At 43.5% G+C, this 27033-nt stretch overlaps 1 protein-coding gene across 1 annotated transcript; it reads left to right on the top strand.

Annotated features, from left to right (window-relative positions):
• Nucleotides 1–2455: 2455 nt before the first annotated feature.
• CCN3 (cellular communication network factor 3) lies at nucleotides 2456–20618 on the top strand. Its single transcript, XM_070942039.1, has 5 exons — nucleotides 2456–2587; nucleotides 2674–2896; nucleotides 3890–4138; nucleotides 13225–13433; nucleotides 20346–20618. The coding sequence occupies exons 1-5, from the start codon at nucleotides 2456–2458 to the stop codon at nucleotides 20616–20618; spliced, it is 1086 nt and encodes a 361-aa protein (XP_070798140.1).
• Nucleotides 20619–27033: the final 6415 nt, after the last annotated feature.

The raw sequence follows: 27033 nt of genomic DNA, 5'->3' as shown, positions 1-27033 counted from the left end.
AAAAGAAAATAGCTATACAAGCAACAGCAAATACAGAAAGACAAGAAGTAACAGATGGAAACGAATCAAGGAGAGAAGCAACCTAGAATTAAGAAGATATTTCCTGACGGTTAGAACAATTAATCAGTGGAACAACTTGCCTCCAGAAGTTAAGAATGCTCCAACACTGGAAGTTTTTAAAAAGAGATTGGACAAGCATTTGTCTGAAATGGTAGAGGATTTGCTGCCTGAGCAGGGGGTTGGACTAGAAGACCTCCAAGGTCCCTTCCAACTTCGTTACAAGTAGACCTCGACTTACGACCACAACTGAGCCCAACATTTCTGTTGATAGTGAGACATTTGCTAAGTGAGTTTTGCCCTATTTTACAACTTGTCTTGCCACGTTCGTTAAATGAATCACCGCAGTTGTTAAGCAAGTCACCATGTCATTAAGTGAATCGGGCTTCCCCATTGGTTATCAGAAAGTCACAGGGAATCCCGTGACCCCAGGGACACTGCAACCGTCACAAATACGAGTCAGTTGTCAGGCACCCAAATTATCATCACGTGATCAAGGGGACGCTTGCAAGAGTCGTAAGTGTGAAAAATGGTCATACGTTGGGCTGTTGGTTTGGCAATTTGGTTGCAAAAGTTGGGTCACCATTCGAGGAGACATCGTCAGTGTGCTTTGAATTGTGCCAGTCCAAATTAAGCCAACCCTACCAACCCTGGCTGTGAAAGTTGGACCATAAGAAAGGCTGAGCGCCAAAGAATTAAGACCTTTGAACTCTGGTGCTGGAGAAGACTCCTGCGACTCCCTTGGACTGCAAGGCGATCAAACCGGTCAGTCCTCGAGGAGATCAACCCTGACTGCTCTTTAGAAGGCCAGCTCCTGAAGATGAAACTCAAATACTTTGGCCACCTAATGAGAAGGAAGGACTCACTGGAGAAGAGCCTAATGCTGGGAACGATTGAGGGCAAAAGAAGAAAGGGACGGCAGAGAACAAGGTGGCTGGATGGAGTCACTGAAGCAGTCGGCGTGAGCTTTAAATGGACTCCAGAGGATGGTAGAGGACTGGTGGAACATTGTCCAGTGGTGGGTTTCAAATTTTTTTACTACTGGTTCTGTGGGTGTGGCTTGGTGGGCATGGCAGGGGAAGGATACTGTAAAATCTCCATTCCCATTCCACTCCAGGGGAAGGCTCCGGGTAGCCCCCGACCTTTGCTCCTTCCACTGTGACCTTAAAACATGGCTGTTTCGCCAAGCTGGCCTGGACTGAATGGGGTTTTAATGGGAATTTTAGTTTTTATTGTTGAATTTTAATTGGACTTGTTGTTTATTGCTGTGAGCCGCCCTGAGTCCTTGTGGAGAAAGGGCGACATATAAGTCCGATAATAATAGGAAGGTTACTGCAAAATCCCTATTTCCTCCCGATCAGTTGGGATTCGGGAGGCAGAGAATAGATGGGGGTGGGGCCAGTCAGAATTTTTACTACCGGTTCTCCGAACTACTCAAAATTAACGCTACAGGTTCTCCAGAACTGGTCAGAACCTGCTGAAACCCACCTCTGACGTTGTCCATGGGGTCGCGATGGGTCAGACACGACTTCGCAACTAACAACAACAACAACCAACCCAAGCTACTAATATTCAAATACACTTCACGATCCTAAGTCACTTTTGTCAGTGCCGGTCCCTAAAACGAGCCGTTGTAAGTCGAGGACTACCTGGATTCTGTTCTGTTTTTACAGGGGTCCTCAAACTTGGCCGCTTTAAGACTTGTGGACTTCAACTCCCAGAATTCTTCAGCCAGCTTTCCTTTGCTTTGCTAGCTGGGGAATTCCGGGAGTGGAGGTCCGCCAGGCTTAAAGCGACCAAGGTTGGAGACCCCTGTTCTGAGGGATCTTCCTGATGGGTGGCTCATTTTCATAGATGCTGGCTGGGGGATTCTGGGAGTTGAAGTCCACCAGGCTGGCTGGGGAATTCTGGGAATGGAGGTCCACCAGGCTTAAAGTGACCAAGGTTGGAGACCCCTGTTCTGAGGGATCTTCCTGATGGGTGGCTCATTTTCATACATGCTGGCTGGGGAATTCTGGGAGTTGAAGTCCCGCAGGCTTAAAGCGACCAAGGTTGGAGACCCCTGTTCTGAGGGATCTTCTTATGGGTGGCTCACTTTCATAGATGCTGGCTAGGGAATTCTGGGAGTTGAAGTCCCAGCATAGCTGGCTGGAGAATTCTGGGAGTTGAAGATCACAAGTCTTAAAGCGGCCAAGTTTGAAGTCCTCTCTAATAGATCCTGGAAACAACTTTTTCCGACGCCACCTGTTCAGCCCGGCGCCGAACACGACACCGCGGCCCGCCATTGGCTCTGCCGCGCTCGCCGCGCATCCAACCGGCGGAGGCGGATCGTGGAGGCGCCGGGTATAAACGAGCTGCCGAAGGAGGCTTGCGCGTTTGGCGAGGCGCATCCACCGCGATGGGGAAGGCGCAAGGAGACGCGGGGCGGGAGCGGCTGCCTAAGATGCGGCTGGGCTGCCTCTCCGGCTCCCAAGCGCCCAGCATCCTCCTCCTCCTCCTCCTCTTCCTCTCCCCGGGGACCCTGGCCGAGGTTTGCCTTTGCGCGTCGGAGCGGCGCGGCTGGGGAAAGGTGGTATCTCCGCTGACGCCGCTTCTCGCTCTTTTTGCTCTTTGCAGGATCGCAGCCCGGAGCGCCGGTGCCGCCTGCCGTGCGAGTGCCCCGCCGAGCCGCCCGCCTGCGAGCCCGGCGTGCCGCCGGTCTTAGACGGCTGCTCCTGCTGTCTGACTTGCGCCCGGCAACGCGGGGAGAACTGCTCCGAAGCGACGCCCTGCGATGAAAGCGCCGGCTTGTATTGCGACCGCGCAGCGGGAAGGGAAGCCGGCTTGGGCGTCTGTATGGGTAAACGGCTCTCTCGATCTCTCTCCCGCAGGCACTTTCGGCCTCTTCTTGAACGGGGCTTTCCTGTCGCTCCCGGCCCGAGAGGCGCTTGCTCTCGGAGGGAGAGGAATCTTCTGAGGCAGGGGTCCCAACCGGACTTCAACTCCCAGAATTCCCCAGCCAGCTTTCCTTTCTTCTGATCTATCTCAATTTAAAAAAAAAAAAAAAAAACCGACCAGAAAAAGCTTGCCTGGGCAGTCTAGCTAAGTAGGGTAAGGTCTGGTTACTCTTTGGATGGGAGACTGTCAGTGAATTCTGGGGCAGATTGAAAAATCCAAATAACAATCAAAGAGGCATCCCACAGGTGCTTTTTCAAGAGGCAATTGGACTTTCTGTTTTTTCTTTGAAGATGTTTTGTTTCTCATCCGAGAAGCTTCTTCAGCTCTGACTGAATGGCGGGGAAATTCTTCAGTCAGAGCTGAAGAAGTTTCTCGGATGAGAAGCAAAACGTCTTCAAAGAAAAGCCAGAAAGTCCAGTTGCCTCTTGAAAAAGCACCTTTGGGATGCCTCTTTGATTGTTATTTGACCTGGATGACCATGACCTGGATGACTAAGAATCAAGATCCATAAATCCATAACAATCCATAAATCAAGAAGGCAATGGCCACATTGGTACCAAGAATGCTGTATGGATGTGCATGAAATCACCAGGAGTTCAGCTTGAAGATGGCTCCATCTTTTTGCTAGATTTAACTGTACTTTCTGGTTTTTCTTTGAAGATTTAAGATCTTTTTCATGCTGGTTTTCTTTCCTGCTCTTGGTATTGAAATGACCTGAGAATTCCAACAAGCTAGATTAGAATTAGAATTAGAATTATATTTTTTTATTGGCCAAGTATGATTGGACACACAAGGAATTTGTCTTGTTGCATATGCTCTCAGTGTACATAAAAGAAAAGATACGTTCATCAAGATTCACACATAGCTTGATTTATTTATTTTTCTTCTGCTTCAGACCTTGAAGGAGACAACTGTGTTTTTGATGGGATTATTTATCGAAGCGGGGAAACCTTCCAGCCCAACTGTAAATACCACTGTACCTGCAGGGATGGACAGATCAGCTGTGTGCCCCTCTGCAATGTTGATTTGTTGCTTCCTGGCCCGGAATGCCCCTTCCCAAGGAAAGTTGAAGTTCCAAAGGAATGCTGTGAACAGTGGTCGTGTGATCCTAAAACGGAGGACACCGCAGACTTTGCAATGGAAGGTGTGTAAAGCAGGTGTGGGTTCTACTTACCTTAACTACCGGTTTGCAATGGGGCCGCACGCACGCACACTCTTCTGTGCCTGCACAGAAGCGTTTTCATGATGTCAGGGTCAGTGGGCGGGGCCTCCTGCCGGTTTTACTACCGGTTCTATAGAACCGGTGTGAACCAGGGGCAACCCACCACTGGTGTAAAGCAGGGGTGAAATGCTCCCAGTTTGGACCGGATCGCCCGATCCGGTAGTGATGTCAGCGGGTGGTTCGGAGAACCGGTAGCAAAAATCTGTGCGCCCCCCCCCCCATACTCAGCTGAGTCGCACGATCATCAGAGGTTGTCTTTTGTTTTTGTTTTTTTACTTTTAAAAGCATTTTTTCTACAACCTCTTCCGACAAAAAACACATTTTACATTTCACCCCTGGTATAAAGGCTTTAGAGTGGTGTCTTTGCTTCTTCGGAAGTATCTATTGTGCTCTTGCGACTCTTCAAGACCAGTTGTGACTTATCAGTGCCAGTCATGGAGGGGCACAATTCTTGGGAATGTATGGCAGATAAGAACATACGTTTCTGTCTCGGTGCATTTGAGTTTGTTTCGTGTAGTGTTACAGATCTCTGATCTCTTCCAGAAGAAATTAGGAGAGCTTAATTCAGGGGTGTCAGACTCGATTTCATGGAGGGCCACATCAGGGTTGTGTTTGACCGCGGAGAGAACTGGGTGGGTGCGGCCAGGGTGGGCGTGGCAACTTGATGTCACTTGTGTCAGGGGCACCTTTGGTGGCCTGCAGTGTCTCTGCCAGCGAAAATGGGCTCCCAATCTCCATTTTCGGCTGGGACGGACTCCTGCAACCCTTTGCCAGTGAAAACGTAGCTCGGGAGGGCCATGTTTTCGCTGGCAGAGGCATCATGGGCCAGTTTTTCGCTGTTCCTAGGGCAGCCCTGCGGGCCACATCCGGCCCACGGGCCTTGAGTTTGACACTTCTGGCTTAATTCCTTGCATCAAGTTGATCTAAAAGAGTAAAATGGATGTGGAAGCCCTAGGACAGTGATGGCTAACCTTTTTGCCAGCACGTGCGGGGGGGGGAGCGGGGAAGGTTCCCACATGCATGTGGCCATACCCATAATTCTATGCGCCCCGCCCACACGCACGTGACCCCCCCCCCCTCCTGGCAGGTGATGGCCCTGTGGGCCCGTTTTTCTTTCTCACCTGGCTCCAGATCCTCTCTATGAGTCTAGGGAGGGCGAAAACAGCCTTCCCCACCCCCTCAGAGGAGCCTCTGTAGGAGTCTCTGGAGGCTGGGGACAGCAAAAAACGTCACTTCCTGTCCAACCGGAAGTTGGGAAACGGGGCATTTCTCACCTCTGGAGGGCCTCCAAGGGGGGGTGGGGAAGGCTGTTTTCGCCCTCCCTAGACTCATAGAGAGGATCTGGAGCCAGGTGAGAAAGAAAAACGGGCCACCCCACCTCCCAGGCCCTCTGGAGGCAGGAAACAGCCTGTTTCCCTGCTTCTGGTAGGCCCAAAAATCAGCTGGCCAATGCACGCATGCATGTTGGAGCTGAGCTCGCGCGCCATCTGATATGGTTACGCATGCCATATGTGCCATAGGTTCGCCATCACGGCCCTAGGAGCCCTTCAAAATTTGTTTCTAATCCTCAACTTACAACAGTTCATTTAGTGACCATTGGAAGTTACAACGGCACTGAAAAAAGTGACTTATGACCAATTTTTCACATGACCAGTGCAGCATCCCCATGGTCACTTGATCAAAATTCAGACTTTTGGCAATTGGCTCATATTTATGACACTGAAAATTTCCTGGAATCATATGATCCCCTTTTGGGACCTTCTGACAAGCAGAGTCAATGGGGAAACCAAATTCACTTAACCATATTAGAGGAAGTCCTTGAGTTAACAACAGTTTATTTAGTGACTGTTCAGACTTACAACTTCACTGAAAAAAAAATGCCTGACGACCGGTTTTCACACATAAGATCATTGCAACATCCCCCATGCTCATGTGATCAAAATTCAGATGCTTGGCAAGTGACTCATATTTATGACAATTGCACTGTCCTGGGGTCATAGGATCCCGACCTTGATTGCGACCTTTCAACAAGCAAAGTCAATGGGGAAGCCAGATTCACTTAACATCCTTGTTACTAAATTAACAACTGCAGCGATTCACTTAACAAATGCGGCAAGAAAGGTCGTAAAATGGAGCAACGTTCACTTAACAAATGTCTCGCTTAGCAACAGAAATTTTGGGCTCAATTCTGGTCGTAAGTCGAGGACTACCTGTGCTAATTTAACAACTGCAGTGATTCACTTAAGAACTGTGGCAATAAAAAAGGCAAAACTCACTTAACTGTCTCGCTTAGCAATAGGAATTTTGGGGTCAGTTGTGGTCATAAGTCAAGGACTATCTGTATTTAAGTTAATTGAAAAAGACATTGTTCTCTGTTACTTGCATTTAATACTCAATCATGTTAAGTGGGTTTTTTTTCTTCTTCTTCTGGTGATTCACATTTCTTTGTCCTAGCCCTAAATTCTTTTTTAGAGTACACTTTTTGGCGCATTATTCAAGGACCAAGTAAGGCCTTCAGCCTTAAAATGGTTGTGCCTCTCTGGACTGTATTGGGAAAGTCACTATGCATGGTATGGGAGACTGGAGAAATCTTGCTTATGTTGGCTTCCTTCTCAACGTGGCAAAACAACCTTAAATCAAATGTTCAGTTCTTAAAATGGCCCTAAGGTTAAATATAATGCTTAAAAGCCATGCGGGATTAGTCAACCAAGACCACGATTCATTTTTGGTTCCGTGCCACCAAATTCTGCCACTCATAAAACTTCCAGTTTAAATCTTATAGCATAAGGCTCGTGTGAAATCAGTGTGATAGTGTTAAAAAAAAACACTAGTATTGTGGGAAAGCCTTAACTTAAAAGCTTTCTTCTCCTTCCAATGTCCTGTAATAAGGAATGACATTACAGGCAGTTTGGTATAGTGGTTAGGGCACTAGGCTAAAAACTGGGAGGCCATGTCACCTTCAGCATGGATGATTTTTTGGGGTAGTCCCTCCCTTTCAGCCCTAGAAAAAAGATAATGGCAAACCACTTCTGAAATCTCCCTAAGGAAACTACAGGGATACTTACTTACTTACTTACTTACTTACTTACTTACTTACTTACTTACCTACATACTTATCTATCTATCTGTCTGTCTGTCTGTCTGTCTGTCTGTCTGTCTATCTATCTATCTATCTATCTATCTATCTATCTATCTATCTATCTATCTATCTATCAGCAAGTACAAGGAAACAAGTAACTGTATAGACATAGACATGGACACATGAAAAAAATTGGCACAAATAAAAGGATATAAATAGGCAAAACACAGCCATAAACACATAGAATGATTACATATAAATGGGGACAGTAGGACAGGGACGGGAGGCACGCTGGTGCGCTTATGCACGCCCCCTTAGGGACCTCTTAAGAAACATGAAAGGTCCACGGTAGACAGTTTAAGGTAAAAGGTATGGGGATTAGCGAGACTAACAACAGGATCAGGTAGAGTGTTCCAGATATTTACTACTCTATAAGGTACGTTCAGTCAATCATTGGAAGTCAAAACTGATTCAAAAAACACCTTAAAAAAATAGGCATTTAATGAAATTGCTTGGTGGCTATCAATACAAAACAGTCAGATATGGCAGGGGTCTCCAACCTTGGCAACTTTTAAGATTTATGGACTTCAACTCCCAGAATTCCTCAGCCAGCTTTGCTTTGGCTTCAAAGCTTTGCTGGCTGAGGAATTCTGGGAGTTGAAGTCCACAAGTCTTAAAGTTGCCAAGGTTGGAGACCCCTGAGATACGGCACACATGGAGATGCATTCCAACTTTATAACAGCCAAAGACCAGAAACAGAAAATAAATGAAAGTTCCTTGGTTCTAAGCTCAGAGACCACCAAGAACCCATCATTTCAACCCTGAGCCAGAAATACCGGTAGTCCTCAACTTACGACCACAATGGAGCCCAAAACTTATGTTGCTGAGTGAAAAGTTTGTTGAGTTTTGCCCCACTTTAGGACTTTTCTCACCACATTTGTTTATTTATTTATTTATTTATTTATTAGATTTTTATACCGCCCCCTCTCCCGAAGGACTCGGGGCGGTGCACAGCCAAAGTTAAAAAACATACAATATAAACAATTAAAATACGTTTAAAACAGAATTAAATCTAAAATGGCTCCCCAATTTAAAATGCCTTACCCATACCCCTATAAAAAGACGAATTTAAAATTTAAAAATTTAAAATTTCCACATTTAAAAAGGGGGGAAGATTTAGGCCAGGCCAGCTTGATAAAATAGAAAAGTCTTAAGCGCGCGGCGGAAGGTGCGCAGATCCGGGATCCTACGTATCTCCGGGGGGAGCTCGTTCCAAATCGTAGGTGCCCCCACAGAGAAGGCTCTCCCCCTAGGGGCCGACAGCCGACATTGTTTGGCCGACGGCACCCGGAGGAGCCCCTCTCTATGGGAGCGTACTGGCCGGTGGGAGGCTATTGGTGGTAGCAGGCGGTCCCGTAAATAACCAGGTCCTAAGCCATGGAGCGCTTTAAAGGTGATAACCAGAACCTTGAAGCGCACTCGGAAGACCACCGGGAGCCAGTGCAGCTCGCGCAGGAGAGGTGTCACATGGGAACTCCATGTCGCTCCCATCACCACCCGCGCGGCCGCACTCTGCGCCAGTTGGAGCCTCCGAGTGCACCTCAAGGGGAGCCCCATGTAGAGAGCGTTGCAGTAATCCAGACGAGAAGTAACGAGGGCATGAGTGACTGTGTGTAGGGAGTCCCGATCTAGATAGGGACGCAACTGGCGGATCAGGCGAACCTGATGAAAAATCCTCCCGGACACGGCCGTCACATGCTCTTCTAACGACAGCCGTGAATCCAGGAGGACACCCAAGTTGCGAGCCCTATCCGTGGGGGCCAATGATTCGCCCCCAATAGTCAGCGATGGCATTAGCTGACTATATCGGGACGTCGGAAACCACAGCCACTCAGTCTTGGATGGGTTGAGCCTGAGCCTGTTCCTCCCCATCCAGATCCGTACGGCCTCCAGGCACTGGGACATCACTTCAAGGGCATCGTTGGGGTGATCCGGGGTGGAGATGTACAGCTGGGTGTCGTCAGCGTACTGATGGTACTCCACCCCAAAACCACGGATGATCTCGCCCAGCGGCTTTACATAAATGTTAAGTGAAGCGCTGCAGTTGTTGAATTAGTAACACGGTTGTTAAATGAATCTTGTTTCCTCATTGATTTTGCTTGTCAGAAGGTCGCAAAAGAGGATCCCATGACACTGCAACTGTCATAAATGTGAGTCAGTGGTCAAGCATCCGAATGCATATCATGTGACTCCTGCTGCAAAGGTCATAAGTGTGAAAAATGACCATAAGTCACTTTATTCAGTGTCGTCACTTCAAATAGTCACTAAATGAATTGTGGTAAGTCAAGGACTATCCGTATTTAACACAGGACAGTTCATGGCTAATAATTACCTTCACATAACATTCAGGGCCATTTTTGTGAGTTAGCTTGTATAAATTACCTCCCTGTATTGTCTTTTATTGGTCTAAAACTTTGAATAACATCAAGGTACTCAACCACAAAGGTAATTTATAACTATGGGGAGGCATTGTGTCAATTGCACTGTGTCAGTTGCACTATCAGAATATTATACGCTGCCCGCCTTCCATTAAGCTCTCAAGGAAAGGAGATATTATGTCATGTCCTCATGTATGCAATTCATAGGGAGGGAGATTTCACTAATTTTATACCATAAATATCCTATGTGGTGTTTTCAATTACAGTGACCACCAATGAACCCCTGCATAAAAATTTTGGGGGGGGGAAATTGCATACAAGCTCCACCATACGATTCTCTTTAAGCCTGCACAATCCATGTTTTACGATGTTTACAGCAACAGCAAAACAGCAGGCTGGCAACTGAGTCATCATGCATAAAAATTCCCACCATTTTGGCATGCAAAGTTTACAAAGGTTTTTTTTTCCCCCAATCATAATCTCTCACGGATTACGATTGTGGAAGTTCTCTCTCGCCACCTCTTGTAGAAGCTTAGAATTCCAGAGAACCTCACTGAGAAAGGCTGATCTTAAGGTTCCTGGGTATCTTTTGACAACTACATTGAATGAACAGAAGATATTTAAGGAACATGAAAACTGGTGCCTTGAAGTTTTCAATTCTTAAGGTTGTGAGGAGAAACTTGAAAACCAACATAGTGAATTTGTGGCTCCTAGAGGGACAAGCCCTGGGCCACAGTTGCACAATTAAGAGGGGGTGTCAGTGGTAGGTTGCTACCGGTTCTCCCCGGTTCTTGTGAACCGGTAGTGGAAATTTTGAATAGTTCAGGGAACCAGTAAATACCACCTCTGCCTGGCCCCACCCCCAATCTATTCGCTGCCTCCCAAGTCCCAGCTGATTGGCTAGAAGGAAAAAATCAGGGCTCACTTGACAAAGAAGAGGGAAAAAAACAAGACGCCGTAGCTTTAAATTGAGAAGCCAAGAAGCCTTCCAACTGATCGGCTAGAACCAATCCGCTCCTTGTAAACCGCTCGGTGGTGGTAGATTGGCAATTGAGGCCAAGCTGCCTGAAAGCGGTTTCCGATGCTCTCGGTGGTGGCAAAGCGGCAAAAAACTGTTTAAACTCTTGCCGCGGCGCTTCAAAGGGCCGCCCTACAGCTGATCAGCGGTAAAAGGCAGTGTAGTGGTAGACCAGTGCGCTCCAAAAACAAATGGGTAGATTGGTATGCTCCAAAAACAAATGGATAGACCAGTACGGCTCTGCAAGCAGTTAAAAGCCTGGTAGACCAGTACTTCTGCTAAATTCTAAAGAATTGTTTGTCACATGACCATCAAACTACGCCTACAGAATAAGCCACGCCCACAGAACCAGTAGTAAAAAATTTTAGAACCTACTTCTGGGGGGTGTCAATCATTGGATTGAAATGTAATTGAGAATTATTTTAAAATTATGTTCAGTGTGGTTGCTTCCCAAAAATTTCTCTTTCTGTGTTATGAAAAATTGCACTTTAATGGTTGATTTTGAAGGGACTCTGAGAACAGTGCTCAAATTTTTGGAGGGCCAGTCATAGCCCTAAAATCTAAAAATATTTATTTTCCTAGCTAAGAAAATAGTGACCCGGAAGAGTCTAGCTGTTACATTCTACCACATAAGGCCTTTCTTTAGACAAAGTCATTTTTATTCTCCCAAAACATTGAATAACAATACTGCTTTGAATTTTAATTGCTGCTTTTATTTTGTTAGATTATTGTTTATTTGCTCCTGAATATATTTTGCATGATGTTTCCATGTGTGCTTTTATTATTTTTGATTTTTTTCCCCTTTAATTGCTGGTATTATTTATAAATTGCTATGAAATTTTGTAAGTAGCTAATGTTACCATATACAGGTAGCCCCTTGGCTTACAACAGTTAATTTAGTAACCATTTGAAGTTACAACGGCACTGAAAAAAGTGACTTATGATGGTTTTTCACACTTATGACTTAATTGACACACTTATGACACGCTTATTGCAGCATCCCCATGGTCATACGGTCAAGATTCAGATTGACTCATAGTTATGACAGTTGCTGTGTGCCAGGGTCATGCAATCTCCTTTTGCGACCTTCTGACAAGCAAAGTCAATGGGGAAGCGAGATACACTTAACAACCGTGTTACTAACTTAACAATTGCAATGATTCACTTAACAACTGTGTCAGAAAAGGTCGTGAAATGAGGCATAATTCTCTTAGCAACTGCCTCGCTTAGCAACGAAAATTTTGGGCTCCATTGTGGTCATAAGTCAAGAACTATCTTTAAATAAAATTAAGTTTAGCCTATTAAAGAAATGCAGCCCTTCAAACCTCAGTGTCTATATTAGATTGACTACAAATCTGTCTTGAGTATAGATTTGGGACCTTACAGTCAAGGTTATCCTTGCTATATTACAAAATACATACTTTTTTGAAAATCATTTTTTAAAATTACAGTTCCCTCATATGGAAATATTTATAGACTTCCTCTTGATAAGCTACCCAAGGCAGCAAACTAAACAAATATTAAATCAATGTGGTGTACAAAAAAAGACAGTAAATACCTTGAGAAAGAGAAATTAGTTGTCAACCTTTACATCAGTGAACAATCAGAAGAGGAATAACATAACAGCTGGAAACTCAATGTAATGTTTCTATTTCCCTACTTAGGTTATTCTCTGCAGTAAATTCTTATTTTATCATCTTCATCCACCTAATGTCCTTTGATGGTGAATTATTAGGTAGTTCTCCAATTATGACCAATTGTTTAGCGACTGTTTGAAGTTACGACAGCACTGAAAAAATGACTTATGACGGGTGTTCACAATTACAATGGTTGAAGCACCCATGTGCTCAAATTTGGGCACTGGCAACCAGCATGTAATCCAGTAGTGGGTTTCAATTTCGGTCGCTACCGGTTCGCTTATGGGCACGTGCACATGCGTGCGCGATGCTTCTGTGTATGCGCAGAGCCGTCCGGGCGGGTAGGCGGAGCCATCCGGGCAGGTAGGCGGAGCCATCCGGGCAGGTAGGTGGAGCCTCCCGCAGTCGCCGCTACACAGAGGACCTGTATAATATGTTTCCTGGTGTGGCCCCTATGGCTGAATTTGTTTGGAGTTTTTTTTTTGCAAAAATTATAATCTTTAGTAGCCTCCACTTGGAAGGATGAGAATTCAATAATAGGCAGTGACGGATGTTTCTCTATTAGGGCGCAAAGAGAAAATATCTGCTGTGAACTCTGCATAGTCATCAGGAAGGGCATCCGGCCTGTAAATGCTCAGCTCCATTTAGAGCTCGAACTCCACCCTAATCAAAGGGATTACGGGGTGATAAAAGTATTTTGTAGCCTGCAGGACATGATTGAGTCATGCACTGATAGCCAACTATATCATTTCCAGTTTGAAGCTAATATCTTAATCTTTTACTGTGTGAGAACCTGTGGGCAACTGAGCAGTTCATTGTGGCAATTTTGCCTTCAGGATTCAGACAGGAAGCTACCTTGGGGGCTGAAGGTTCTGACTCCAGTTCTAACTGCATTGAGCAGACAACGGAATGGAGCGCCTGTTCCACCAGCTGTGGCATGGGAGCCTCCACCAGAGTCACCAACAAGAACCCGATGTGTGAGATGGTGAAAGAGATGAGGCTATGTGAAGTGCGCCCCTGTGAAAAGAGTCCACCACCTGATAAGGTACGTTCCAGTGCTGGTGCTAATTCTGTATTAATTTTGGAGAGAAGAGCATGTAGAACTTTGGCTTGGAGGTAAAGGTTGAGATGGTTATTAAGTTCCTCATTTCAGTTATTTCTACCAACCTGTTTGTGAGCGTCCTGGGTTTCTTAGATTGAGCCACTGTGGGAAATACCATGCTGGACTAGACCAGGGATCTCCAACCTTGGCAACTTGAAGACTTGTAGACTTCAACTCTGAGAAATTCTGGCTGAGCAATTCTGGGAGTTGAATTCCACAAGTGTTAAAGTTGCAAAGTTTGGAGACTTGTGGACTAGATGAATCTCAACCTGATCCAGCAGGTCATTTAGGGTGCATTTATCGTCAGAGGGACGCAGTGACTCAAGAGGGACACGGTGGCTCAGTGGCTAAGACGCTGATCTTGTCGATCAGAAAATTCGGCGGTTCGAATCCCTGGCGCCGCGTAATGGAGTGAGCTCCCGTTACTTGTCCCAGCTTCTGCCAACCTAGCAGTTTGAAAGCATGTAAAAATGCAAGTAGAAAAATAGGGACCATCTTTGGTGGGAAGGTAACAGCGTTCCATGCGCCTTCGGTGTTTAGTCATGCTGGCCACATGACCACGGAGATGTCTTTGGACAGCGCTGGCTCTTCGGCTTTGAAACAGAGATGAGCACTGCCCCCTAGAGTCGGGAATGACTAGCACATATGTGCGAGGGGAACCTTTACCTTTACCTTTACCTATCTTCAGACGTGGCTTCGGAAATGGAGTTGTCATTGCGACAACATAGGTTTTTGGTAGTCTCCCATCACACATTGAACACAAGTGCAACCAGAGCAATGTTGCAGAGCAGGACTGTTGCAGACTAGCCAATGTCTCAAAAGATGGCCTACGATCTCTCAAGCCATTTGTTAATTCTATAATTCTACTCACAAAACTGATTCAGTGCGGACATTCCTTTAGTCAGAACTCATATATACTGTGAGTACAATATGGAATCTGATGCTGCAGCGAACATATCAGCAAACTGGATGCAGTTCCTGGGATTTCCTGATTATCGTATTGACTAGGAATTATGAGAGTTGTAGTCCCAGCAAAACCAGAAAGTACAAGCTGAGCAAGATTCCCTTAGGGGGAGCCCAGTACAAAAGGAGCCTGGATAGCTCAACAGACAGAAGCACTGTAATTTAACACCAGCTGTCTGCAATTAAAGTAAGATCGAATCTCGCCAGGCTCAAGGTTGACTCAGCCTTCCATCCTTTCTAAGGTAGGTAAATTGAGGACCCAGTTTGTGGGGGCAATAAGCTGACTTTGTATAAATATACAAAAGTATGAAGGCTATTGCTTAACGCACTGTAAGCCGCCCTCAGTCTCCGGAGAAGGGCGGCATATAAATCAAATAAAAAAAAAAATAGACTTACGAAAATCTATGCTTGTGACAGATGTCTTTGGGAGCTAGCCTATATGATTTTATATAGGTGCTACCATCAGTAGTGTTATAACAGCTGGGTCCAAATAGTAGCTTGCAGTGCTGCTGGATGGCCAAAATAAGGCCATCTAGGCAGTATCTTAGATGTCTGGAAGACCTTTGTCGTTCTTGACATTAGGAGAAAAGCAACCTGGAATTAAGGAGAAACTTCCCAACTGAGAACAATTAACCGGTGAAGCAGCTTGCCTTCAGAAATTGTGTGTGCTTCATCACTGGAGAATTTTTAAGAAGAGACTGAACAGCCACTTGTCTGAAATGTCATAGGATCTCCTGCTTGAGCAGGGGGTTGGACTAGAGGGCCTCGAAGGTCCCTTCCAGCTCTATTTTGTATTAATTAATTCCGAAGTAGCAGTAAATGTACTACTGGAAGCACATGCCATACAACAATATGGCCATCTTTCAACTCTCAGTTTAAAGAGTTGATTCCATCTATATCCCAACCTTCCATGTTTCTTTAACAAATAATGAGCTGATGTGGTTGAATAATTGGGGTCTGCCTCCAAGGATATTTCAAAGATTTTGAGCCATGTCAAACTTTCTGCGTCAGACTTCCCAGTGGTACTATAAGATTATTCTGGGAAAGTTTTCTCTAAGAAAAGAAGAGACATTTGGGGTAATGGACATTTATTCCCTTTTATGGCAGAAGAGTTGGGTTCACGTGAAGTGTTAATACCACTTTATAATGCCATGATAAGGCCACACTTGGAATATTGCATCCAGTTTTGGTCGCCACAATGTAAAAAGGATGTTGAGACTCTAGAAAGAGTGCAGAGAAGAGCAATAAAGATGATTAGGGTACTGGAGGCTAAAACATATAAAAAATGGTTGCTGGAACTGGGTATGTCTAGTTTAATGAAAAGAAGGACTAGGGGGGACTTCCGGTTTGCTGTTCGTCGCTGCCAGACGTTCCTTTGGGATCATCAGCTTCCACTGCCTGTCAGAGCCGCCTTCACAACGGAATGGCGGCTCGAAAAAACTCCGTTTCCATGAGGAAACGGAGATAGAGCCGGCAGGGGTGGGTAGAACTCTCTGCGGAGTCCCAAAAGTTTTTCTTTTACTTTTGGGACGGAGCGGATGAGATGCCCCGTATCCCCAGCCGCTGCTCCGGGCTTTGGGAGACCTCTGCTAATGCAGAGCCAGGCGTCAAAAGCAAGCCTGCAAATTTAACAGATTACTCAAAGAAAATGTGAGCTGGACCTGTAATACTGAACTGCAAGTATTTTACTTATCTTTTAAAAATTACTTAAGAGAAGGGAGGAAAAGAAAGAGGAAAAAAAGCCTTTTAAAATGGCGTCTGCCGCGGCTGGAGGAGAGGCTGAAAGGGAAAGTCCTTCCGTTTTCTATTATTACAATGTAGCGGAATAAATACCACTGGCTACATTTGTAGACAAAACTTCGCTCCTGTGTCTTTTTCTCTCTTTTTCCCCTGGAGACTTGATATTGTTGTTGATTGGAAAGAAGTCTTTTTTCTTGTTTTTTTTTTAACAAAGCCTGCCTGGGCGGAAACATGGTACTGAGACTTACAAAGTCAGATAAACAAGTGGGGGGGGATTCCCCCACCAACAATTTAAAGGAACAAGTTTTAACTCTTCAGTCTCAGAAACCTGATTTTAATATAATAGAATTTATCTTAGAGGAGATTGAAAGAAGGGAGGAGATTGTGAATCAGCAACTTGAAAAATTTAAGCAGGAAATTAAAGAATTGGTGAAATCTAAGTTTGATTTTTTGGAGAAAAAATTCTCAAAAGTGGCTAATGGTTTTTCAGAATTTATGATACAGTTGGACACAAATACTAATTTACTAGAGTCTAAAATGGAAGAAATTCAAGATAAATTGGATAATAGAACTCAAAAAATTGAAAATGATTTGACAAACACTCAGGATAATAGCTTAGAAGAAAAACCTAAAATGGATGCTGATCAAAAGTCTGGTAATGTAGAAAATCTGCAACAGAAGATTGAAAAAGAGATTTTAATGGTACAATATAATTTCACAGAATATGCGATAAGATTAAGAGGTTTGCAGGAAAATAATAGAGATGATTTAAGGAAAATATCTTCTGAAATTCTAGCTGGGATTCTAAAGGTTCAACCTGAGGAAGTGTTTTGTAGGATTGACAGAGTTTATCGAATAAACTCCTGGATTGCCAAGCAAAGGCAATTGCCTAGAGATGTGGTGATTTATTTTACAGATAAAGAAATTAGGAATAATATCGTGCAAAATTCCTTCAATTCTAATTTGCAATTGTATGGAAGAAAGATTTGGATTTACAAGGAACTCCCACCTAAGATATTAATGGAAAGGAAGAAATTTGGTTTTCTGGTGAATGAGTTAAAAAAGAGAAATATCCCATTTAGGTGGGACGCCCCAGTTGGTATTATATTCAGATATCAAGGAGAAAGGTACCAGCTAAATACTGTTGAAAGAGCGGAAGAATTTTATCAAAATAGGTTGAAAATGAACTTAACATCTTCAGGTATAATACAGGATAAGCAGAAGGAGCTGGAAATAAAGGTAAAATATCGAATTATAGAGACTGTACCAGATAAATTGCCTTTGGATTTATCGGACACCCCAGGTGGACTATCTACAAATTTGAGAGAAGTGGCATCTAACCTTAATGTGATGACTTATCAAGGCAAGGACAAGCATGGAAACCAATTAGGGGATATACAAGGGATAAAAAAGAAATATGAGACACAAAAACAAAACCAACAAGACCAATCTACAAAGCAGAATGAAAACCGACCAGATGATACACAATTTGTAGAAAGGAAACCAGGATGGAAACCAAACCCACAAAAAGAAAGGAAAAAAAGAAATAGGTTGCATAAAAATAGAAATTTCTAAATCAAGCAACAGTGAAGCCAGTGACTTTAAAATATGAATGATTATGTGTAAACATAGAAGAGGCGACGTATTGGTTAATATCATCCTGAGGATTGTGGCAGATCTCTGCATGGCCGTAATCTGGGGACGTGAAAAGAGCCTTAAACTGATGGATTTGAATTATCCACTTTGGAATTTCTTTTTGTGTTGATAAACATATTATAATTATCTTGAATCACAAGGCAAGAGAATTATGCTGGGGCATGCAGAAGATCGGGTTGTTACCCACTACGATGATGGGAATCAATAATCCTGATGAAACCCACAATTATTACTATATGGAATATAATTATAATGTCACTCGGGTGGTTGTTTTTACTTTTATACATATAAGAAGATATTTACTACTGATGGGGGCAGATATGATTGAAGAACCTGAATAAACTGTTGCACCAGCAAGCTATGTTACCCTATTATGGATGTTGGTTCTACCAATCTAGTGGAAAGACCTCAAAGAAGATATTATATGGACTATAAATTTAAAGTCATTGTCTTTTCTTTTTTTTATTTAGATATAATGGAATATATAGACATATATTTTTAAGTAGTGTGGGCAGTGAATCAAAGATATTAAGAATTGTTGTGTATGGTAATTTTGCATGATAGTGGGTGAATAAACTAGTTAGTAGATTGATTAGTCTAAGAAAAGGGATTTTTAAGTGATATATTTAGGGGAGTGGTGGAAATGGATAGAGTGGAATAAATGTTAAACTAGATTTTATGGGGAAGGCCGCTTTGAAATGTTATAGTAATACATATAGAAGATTAAATGTTAAAGTAGGACTTATCGTATAGTTTTAAAGTGGAAGGTGGTCTTGAATTGTTGTAATAATATATAGATACAAGCTTGGGAGAGGAGAAAAAGGGCAGATTATTGCCAAATTGGGAGTTATGATACTATTATGCTAAATTAGAAGTTATTCTATAATGTTATAGTATAATGTCTTTTTTTTTCTTTCTTTTCTCTTTTCTGAAATGTATGGATAAAGGGGGATGTCATAATATTAATAATATTTTTAGTAAGTAAAGGTCAATATTTAGAGGAGGGAGTAAGTAATCTGTTATGAATTAGGTTTTTTTTTTTGTTTCGAAGAAGTCACAGGGGGGGATGGGTGGGGAGGGGGGGTTAGGGAGGGGGAGGGAGAGAGAAAAAAAAAGGGGGGGAAATTTGTATTTGAAAACTTTTCCAATTAAAAAAAAAAGAAAAAAAAAGAAAAGAAGGACTAGGGGAGACATGGTAGCAGTGTACCAATATCTCAGGGGCTGCCACAAAAAAGAGGGAGTCAAGCTATTCTCCAAAGCACCTGAGGGCAGGACGAGAAGCAATGAGTGGAAACTAATCAAGGAAAGAAGCAACCTAGAACTAAGGAGAAATTTCCATTAAGATCCCCAAAAGTAAATATATGAAATAAGGTCCATCTTAACCCGCCAATTGTTGATTTACAGCCTGTAGGAACCCATTTGTAAAAAAAGAAACGTTGTGTACATAAGAAAAGTGGTGTCTTCCGTTAATTCCTCACTTTTCTTCCTGCAATTTCACTATAACCTCGCAATTCTGAAATTGCCAGACTTTGGGCTGTTGGTCTGAGCTCTGAGCTTGGCAATTCGGTTGCAAACATGTTGTCACCATTCGAGGAGACATCGTCAGTGTGCTTTGAATTGTGCTCATCTGTTAGATGACTGGCCTTTAAATACCTTTTTATGTGAAAGGTATTTTTATTACGCCAGACTTGTCTAAGGGTAAAGTTTTCCATGCAACGTTTTTCTGCACAGAAGTAATCCTTCCATCAGAACTAATCCTTTCATCCCCCTCCATCCACCATCGAGCCAGAACTGATGAAGCTTCTTGGATGAGAAGCAAGACATCTTCTTCTTCCTCAAGGGAAAAAATAAAGTCCAGTTGCCTTTTGAAAAAGCAGTTTTGAGACAACCATGACCTGGATGACTGAGAATCTTCATAAACATTTTCTGCACAGATTTCTTATTTAGCATCCTTGCCCAGACAGTCTAGCTTCCATTCTAATCCAAAAAGCATTACAAGTGGTCTCCAGCCAGAATAGAATAAAAGAATAGAATAGAATAGAATAGAATAGAATAGAATAGAATAGAATAGAATAGAATAGAATAGAATAGGCCAAGTGTGATTGGACACACAAGGAATTTATCTTGGTGCATATGCTCTCAGTGTACATAAAAGATACATTTATCAAGAATCATAAGGTACAACACTTAATGATAGTCATAGGGAACAAATAAGCAATCAAATCATATTAGGAAACAGTCAATATAAATTGTAAGGATACCAGCAACAAGGTTACAGTTATACAGTCATAAGTGGGAGGAGATGGGTGATAGGAACAATGAGAAGATTAATAGTAGTGCAGACTTAGTAAATAGTTTGACAGTGTTGAGGGAATTATTTGTTTAGCAGAGTGATGGTAGAGAAATGATACCCGTTCCATTTTAATGTATCACAACAATGTTGCATCAAATTGAATGTGAGCCTCCACCAAATTAATGTTCGGTTCTTTCTCGTAGAAGGGGAAAAAATGCCTCCGAACTATAAAGTTTCCCACAGCTGTCCATCTGGAATACCAGAACTGCACGAGCATCCAGATGTATAAACCCCGTTACTGTGGCATCTGCAATGATGGACGATGCTGCACGCCACACATGACCAAAACAATCCAGGTGGAATTTCTTTGCCCTCAAGGCAACACCATCCAACATCCGGTGATGTCCATTATTAGCTGTGTGTGTCACAAGAACTGTCCTCAGAATAGCAACGCTTTTGTGCGAAAGCTCAGTTGAATGAGCCGCTCCAAAAATCACCAGACTAGCCTTCTGATGCTTTAATGTAACATGTATCTTCTCTCTTTTGGGGGGAGGGCGGAAGGGTCAGACGCTTTGATTCCCGAATCCCATCTGTCTATCATTTGATTTCTAGATAACCCAGTTCAGTTCCTGTGGAATTTTTTTTTTTTTTTTTTGAAATTGTGCTTGCTTCAAACAATGTTGCCTCATTAAAATATTATCACTTGGGAAATGTGCAACTTTTCTTTCTTAGCGGTTTTTCCTTTCTTGGCTACCTGCAGGGGTGAAATCCAGCAGGTTCTGATAGGTTCTGGAGAACCGGTAGTGGAAATTTTGAGCAGTTCGGAGAACCGGCAAATACTACCTCTGGCTGATCCCAGAGTGGGGTGGGAATGGAGATTTTGCAATATCCTTTCCCTGAAGTGGGGTGGGAATGGAGATTTTGCAGTATCCTTCCCCTGCCACGCCCACCAAGCCATGCCCATGCCCACACACACCAAGCCACACCCACAGAACCGGTAGTAAAAAAAATTGGATTTCACCACTGGCTACATGTACTACCCTGTCATAAATCACATTCCCTAGACTAATTGTTTGAATTTAAGGGGTGAAAGATTTTTGTAATCTAGAATAGTAGTGGCCAAAATTGTGGAAACCTTTTGGGAAAAGTGTATTTTTGAAGTTTGATGGCTAATAACACCACTTTTTTGGGGAGTTTCAAGACAATCATATTCCACTGTTGGAGTGGCCTGGGAATAGCCTAGACCTTAACCCAATTGAAAATCTATGGAGCCGACTAAAGAAACTTGTTAGTCAGAAGCGACCCAGCAATAAAACCCAGTTAATAGAAGCAATCATTCAATCTTGGTTTCACATTATAACAGCTGCAGAACTAAAAGACTGGGTTCACTCCATGGGAAGACGTTGTAAGGCCATAATTCATACTAAGGGTTACCCAACTTAGTATTAACTGACATGGTGATAATTTTTGTATATCTCGTTTTTTTTCTATAGTGATAGTTTTTGTATATCTCGTTTTTTCTACGTGTTTCACTTTTCTTCTTTATACTGTAACTGCTATTCTAATAGCAAATCCTTCATAAAAGTTATCGTATTACATTCTCGATTAAATTATCTTTCCATTGATATATAATTTTATGGTACTACTCCAAAAAAAAAAGTGATGTTATTAGCTAGTTTTAGAAAATACACTTTTCCCAAAAACTTTTCCACAAAAAGAGCCTTGATGGTACAGTGGTTAATGCACCCTGTTATTAACACAGCTGCCTGCAATTTCTGCTGGTTCGAATCTCTCCAAGGCTCAAGGTTGACTCAGCCTTCCATCCTTTCTAAGGTAGGTGAAATGAGGACCCAGTTTGTGGGGGCAATAAGCTGACTTTGTATAAAAAAAAATATACAAAAGAATGAAGGCTATTGCTTAACACATTGTAAGCCGCCCTGAGTCTCCGGAGAAGGGCGGCATATAAATCAAATTAAAAAAAAAAAAAAAAAAAAAAATTTTGGCCACTACTGTATGTTTTCTTGCTTGATGTTTATTACAGCCAGGAATTGGGCATATCAGAGTTGAAATCCTCACTACCAACAAGAAAAGTGTTACTTGTGTCAGCCACAAAAACACACGGAGTGCAAAATTCTTTGCTCATTTTTCTCCCACAAATTAAAATATTCCTCTCTATTTTTGTCCCTTCTTTTGCCAATCTTTTCCTGAAGTTTGTGTTTTCTTCTTTGTCTCATCTTGGTTTCAGCAGATGCTAAGTCTTGATTTTGGCAAATGGTCCCAGAAGCAGATCTCCCCAACCTGGTGCCTACGGATGCATGGATTTTGCTTCCCTAAATGGACAAATATGGCAACATCCATGTTGGGGAAGGGACATGTCTTCAGCAACTGGGAATGTTTTTATTACCACTGGTAGACTTTAAAGTCACTGGTGGGGTGATGCCATACATTTATTTAATCCCTCCTTGGAATTCAACCAATATTTTTTCTATAGGAGGATATAAATAGTTCAAAAGAAACAGACCCAGCGAAAAAGGAAGTGGAATTGCATTGTATGTAAGAAATCACTACACCTCTACAGCAATATGTAATACCAGAGACGAAAGCCCTCTTGAATGCATTTGAGTAAATATTGGAGGAAAAAGAAATGACATTCCTATAGAATCCCACCCAATCAAGCAGAGAAAATAGATGAACTTGCTGTTAATCAGTTAGCTAAGGTGTGCGGAAAATACACCACTGCAGTGATGGGGGGCTTTAACTACCCTGACTTGATACAGTTTTCCAATACTTGAGGGGCAGCCGCAGAGAAGAGAGGGTTGACTTACTCTCCAAAGCACCTGAGGGCACGACAAGAAGTATTTATTATTTTATTTTATTTTATTTTATTTTATTTTATTTTATTTTATTTTATTTTATTTTATTTTATTTTATTTTATTTTATTTTATTTCTATACCGCCCTTCTCCTGAAGGACTCAGGGCGGTGTACAGCCTGATTAAAAACACAAAGACAGACAAAATTTAAAAATAATTAAAATTATTAAATAATTGGCTCAATTATAAAACCCCCAAATTTAAAACCGCACATTTAAAACCAATTAAAATCTTTACATTGATAGCCCGGCCTGCCGGAACAACAAGGTTTTGAAGGCACAGCGAAATACACGGAGATCGGAGATCTTACGCATTTCTGGGGGCAGTTCATTCCACAGGGCAGTGGCTCCCACAGAGAAGGCCCTCCCCCTGGGTGTCGCCAGCCGACATAATTTGGCCGATGGCATCCTGAGGAGACCCTCTCTGTGGGAGCGGACTGGCCAGTGGGAGGCTACTGGTGGCAGAAGACGGTCTCGAAGGTACCCAGGTCCAATGCCATGGAGCGCTTGTTAAACTTGTTAAAGAGAAAGATCCTACCTGCAACTAAGGAAAAATTTCCTGACAGTGAAAGCAATTAACAAATGGAACAGCTTTCTTCCCAGAGTCGTAGGTGCTCCATCACTAGAGGTTTTCAAGAAAAGATTGGACATCCATTTGTCCAGGATGGTATAAGGCTGTGATGGCGAACCTATGACACACATGCCAAAGGTGGCATGGAGCACCCCATCTGATGTGATGGCACGTGAGCCGTCGCCCCAGTTCAGTTCTGCGTATGCACACACGCCTCCTGCCAGCCAGCTGGTCTTCAGGTCTCTGCCACTGGGGGCGTGGGGCGTGTGGGGGGCAGTGCGTGGATGCATGGGGGGTGGGGTGCACATGGGTGGGGCGCATGTGGGGGGCTGTGCAGGCATGAATGGGCGAGGCTCGTGCAGGAGGTCATGTACGCATGCATGGGGTGGGGCGCATGCTCTGGTTCCGCACATTTTATTTATTTATTTATTTATTTATTGTCATATTTATATGCCGCCCTTCTCCCGAGGGATCGGGGCATCTCACAGAATAAAACAACCCAACAATAAATAGAATTAAAATATTAAAATCCGATTTAAAACCCCAAATGCCCCAAATTAAAATGCATGGAATTTGCTGAAAGAGCCATGTCTTTAGGTCGGTGCGGAAGATGCGGAGGTCGGGGGCTGTCCAGAGCCCAGTGGGTAAACCATTCCAGAAGGTCAGTGCGACCACAGAGAACGCCCTCATCCTGGGGGCCGCCAGCCGACACTGTCTGGCCGATGGGATCCGGAGGAGGGCAGTCCTATGTGAGCGCACTGGGCGGTGGGAGGCCAGTACGAGGTAGTTCTGCAATGTATGGCTAACATACATTGCATTTTGGGAGTTTGGGCGCACACTTATGCTTTGAGCACTTGATCCGGAAAAGGTTAGCCATTACTGGTGTAAGGTCTCCTGCCTTGGGCAGGAGATTGAAATAGAAGACCTCCAAGGTTCCTTCCAGCTCTTTAAATGTTACACAGAATTATGCATCTTTTAGAGACACCACAAAGATGACATACTGAGCTTGCCTTATACAAAGGTGAAGATAAAGTTGTAAATATGGAGACTGCCAAGAGGTCATTGGAAATTCGGGTTTAATAGACCCAAGATATTTCAGTTGTCTTGGTGGGTTGACACTCCATTTTCTACAGTCAGGCTTAGTATTCAGTTTATGTACAATCTATCAAAGACCAGCTGACTTTTGTGCTAAGGGGAAAAGCAAACAGTGTAAACAACTCAAGAAGGCCTGTGCTTTTTTAGAAACAGCAAATGTAAATAGAAAGCATACGTCGTATAACCCCCTTTTCCCCCCTGTGAATGTTGGTATTGCTAAAGAAAACCTCTCGACAGAAGATATAAAGCAACCGGCCAGGAGAAAGTTTGACCATTCTTGAGCTATAAAGCAGGTTAAAAGAATATTTTATTTGGGATTATATGTTGCTAATAAAGTTAGGAATGAACCCTATAATCGTGTTATTAAGTCTAGTTAGTATATTCCATCTACAAACGTTTCTGATAGTGTGATTATGCAACCTTGCAAAGAAATTTAAAAGATTCCAAATCCTGGGAGTTACCGTACATGTGAGAATGCAGCCAACGTCCACAATTTCATATTCAGACCAAAAAGAGGATTTTTTTAAAAAAAAGGTACACATACATTTTGTTTTCTTTATTTTGGAGGACAGTGACTGCCATCTACTGGTGGTGCTCCTGCTTTATTGCTAATCCTTAATCTAGGCTAGATTCTAGACCAGGGGTGTCAAACTCGATTTCATCGAGGATCGCTTCAGGGTTGTGTTTGACCTCAGGGAGCCAGGGTGGGCGTGGCCAGGGTGGGCGTGGCCCTCCCACATCATGTCGGGGTGCCTGTGGTGGCCCAAGTGCTCTGCCAGCGAAAACAGGCTCCCGAGCTCCGTTTCTGGCTGCAACGGCTCCTGCAACTCTCTGCCAGTGAAAATGGAACTGTGGGAGCCCTCCCAAGCTCCGTTTTCACTGGCAGAGGGCACTGGCACTGGCACAGGGCAGAGGCACTGCAGGCCGACCCCTCACTATTTCCAGGGTGGTGCAAGCCAGATCTAAGCACCCTGCAGGCCGGATCCAGCTCCTGCCCTTGAGTTTGACACCCCTGTCCTAGACAATCAAGGGAGAAATTGACCAAAGGTAAGGTGACCAGATTTTAACATTGGTAAAGAGGGACATTGTGGGCGTGGCTTATTTTGTGGGCGTGGCTAGCTGGTCATGTGACTGGGTGGGCGTGGCTAGCTGGTCATGTGACCGGGTGGCCATGGCTATGTCTATAGGGTAAGGTGAACAGATTTTAACATTGGTAAGAAGGACACCATTGTGGGCGTGGCTTATTGTGTGGGCATGGCTTGGAGGCCATGTGACTGGGTGGGCGTGGCTACCTGGTCATGTGACCGGGTGGCCATGGCTATGTGTATAGGGACTACTCAGAGGGCTGAAAAGTCATTTCTGACAGGTCCTCACACTTTTGACTGGTCCTCACACTTATGACCATGCTCACATTTATGCCCGTGCAGCATTCTTAACAACATGTCACTCATTTCACAACTGCTTCTCTTCAACAAGGTGACAAGATAGGGCAAAAATGTAAAATGTGAGGACAGTCGTAAGTTCGAGGACTGGTCAAAAGTGTGAGGACCAGTCAAAAATAACTTTTTCAGCCCTCTGAGTAGTCCATATGCACAAAAGGACTAACCAGAGGGCTGAAAAAAGTCATTTCTGACAGGTCCTCGCACTTTTGACTGGTCCTCACACTTATGACCATCCTCACATTTATGCCTGTGCAGCATTCTTAACAACCATGTCACTCATTTCACAACTGCTTCTCTTCAACATGGTGACAAGATAGGGCAAAAATGTAAAATGTGAGGACAGTCATAAGTTCGAGGACTGGTCAAAAGTGTGAGGACCAGTCAAAAATAACTTTTTCAGCCCTCTGAGTAGTCCATATGCACAAAAGGACTAACCAGAGAGCTGAAAAAAGTCATTTCTGACAGGTCCTCGCACTTTTGACTGGTCCTCACACTTATGACCATCCTCACATTTATGCCCGTGCAGCATTCTTAACAACCATGTCACTCATTTCACAACTGCTTCTCTTCAACATGGTGACAAGATAGGGCAAAAATGTAAAATGTGAGGACAGTCGTAAGTTCGAGGACTGGTCAAAAGTGTGAGGACCAGTCAAAAATAACTTTTTCAGCCTCTGAGTAGTCCATATGCATTAAAGGATTACAGCAATAGAGAGGGATGAAGGAATGGAAATTAGAGTAGGAGTGAGGGTAAGAGAGGGAGGAAGAGAGGAGGAGAAGGAGAAAGAAAGAGGAAGTAGGGAGGAGAAAAAGAGGGTGGGGGGAAGAGAAAGTAAGAAGGAAAGAAAAGAGAGAGGTGGTAGGTTTGAGGAGAAAGATTGCTGTACAATAAAAAAGATGAAAGGGAAGAAA

This window comes from Pituophis catenifer, unplaced genomic scaffold (assembly GCF_029215685.1).
Source record: "Pituophis catenifer annectens isolate HBS135680 unplaced genomic scaffold, rPitCat1.0.hap2 SCAF_3, whole genome shotgun sequence".
Classification (NCBI taxonomy): Eukaryota; Metazoa; Chordata; class Lepidosauria; order Squamata; family Colubridae; genus Pituophis; species Pituophis catenifer.
This window is presented reverse-complemented; position numbering and strand designations above follow the sequence as displayed.

Bases quoted from the DNA above. Each gene is read 5' to 3' on its own strand.
- CCN3 (XM_070942039.1), top strand. From the start codon at position 2,456: ATGGGGAAGGCGCAAGGAGACGCGGGGCGGGAGCGGCTGCCTAAGATG. The intron at 2,897-3,889 runs GTAAACGGCTCT...CTTCTGCTTCAG, and splicing joins CGGCTTGGGCGTCTGTATGG to ACCTTGAAGGAGACAACTGT. The intron at 4,139-13,224 runs GTGTGTAAAGCA...TTTTGCCTTCAG, and splicing joins CGCAGACTTTGCAATGGAAG to GATTCAGACAGGAAGCTACC.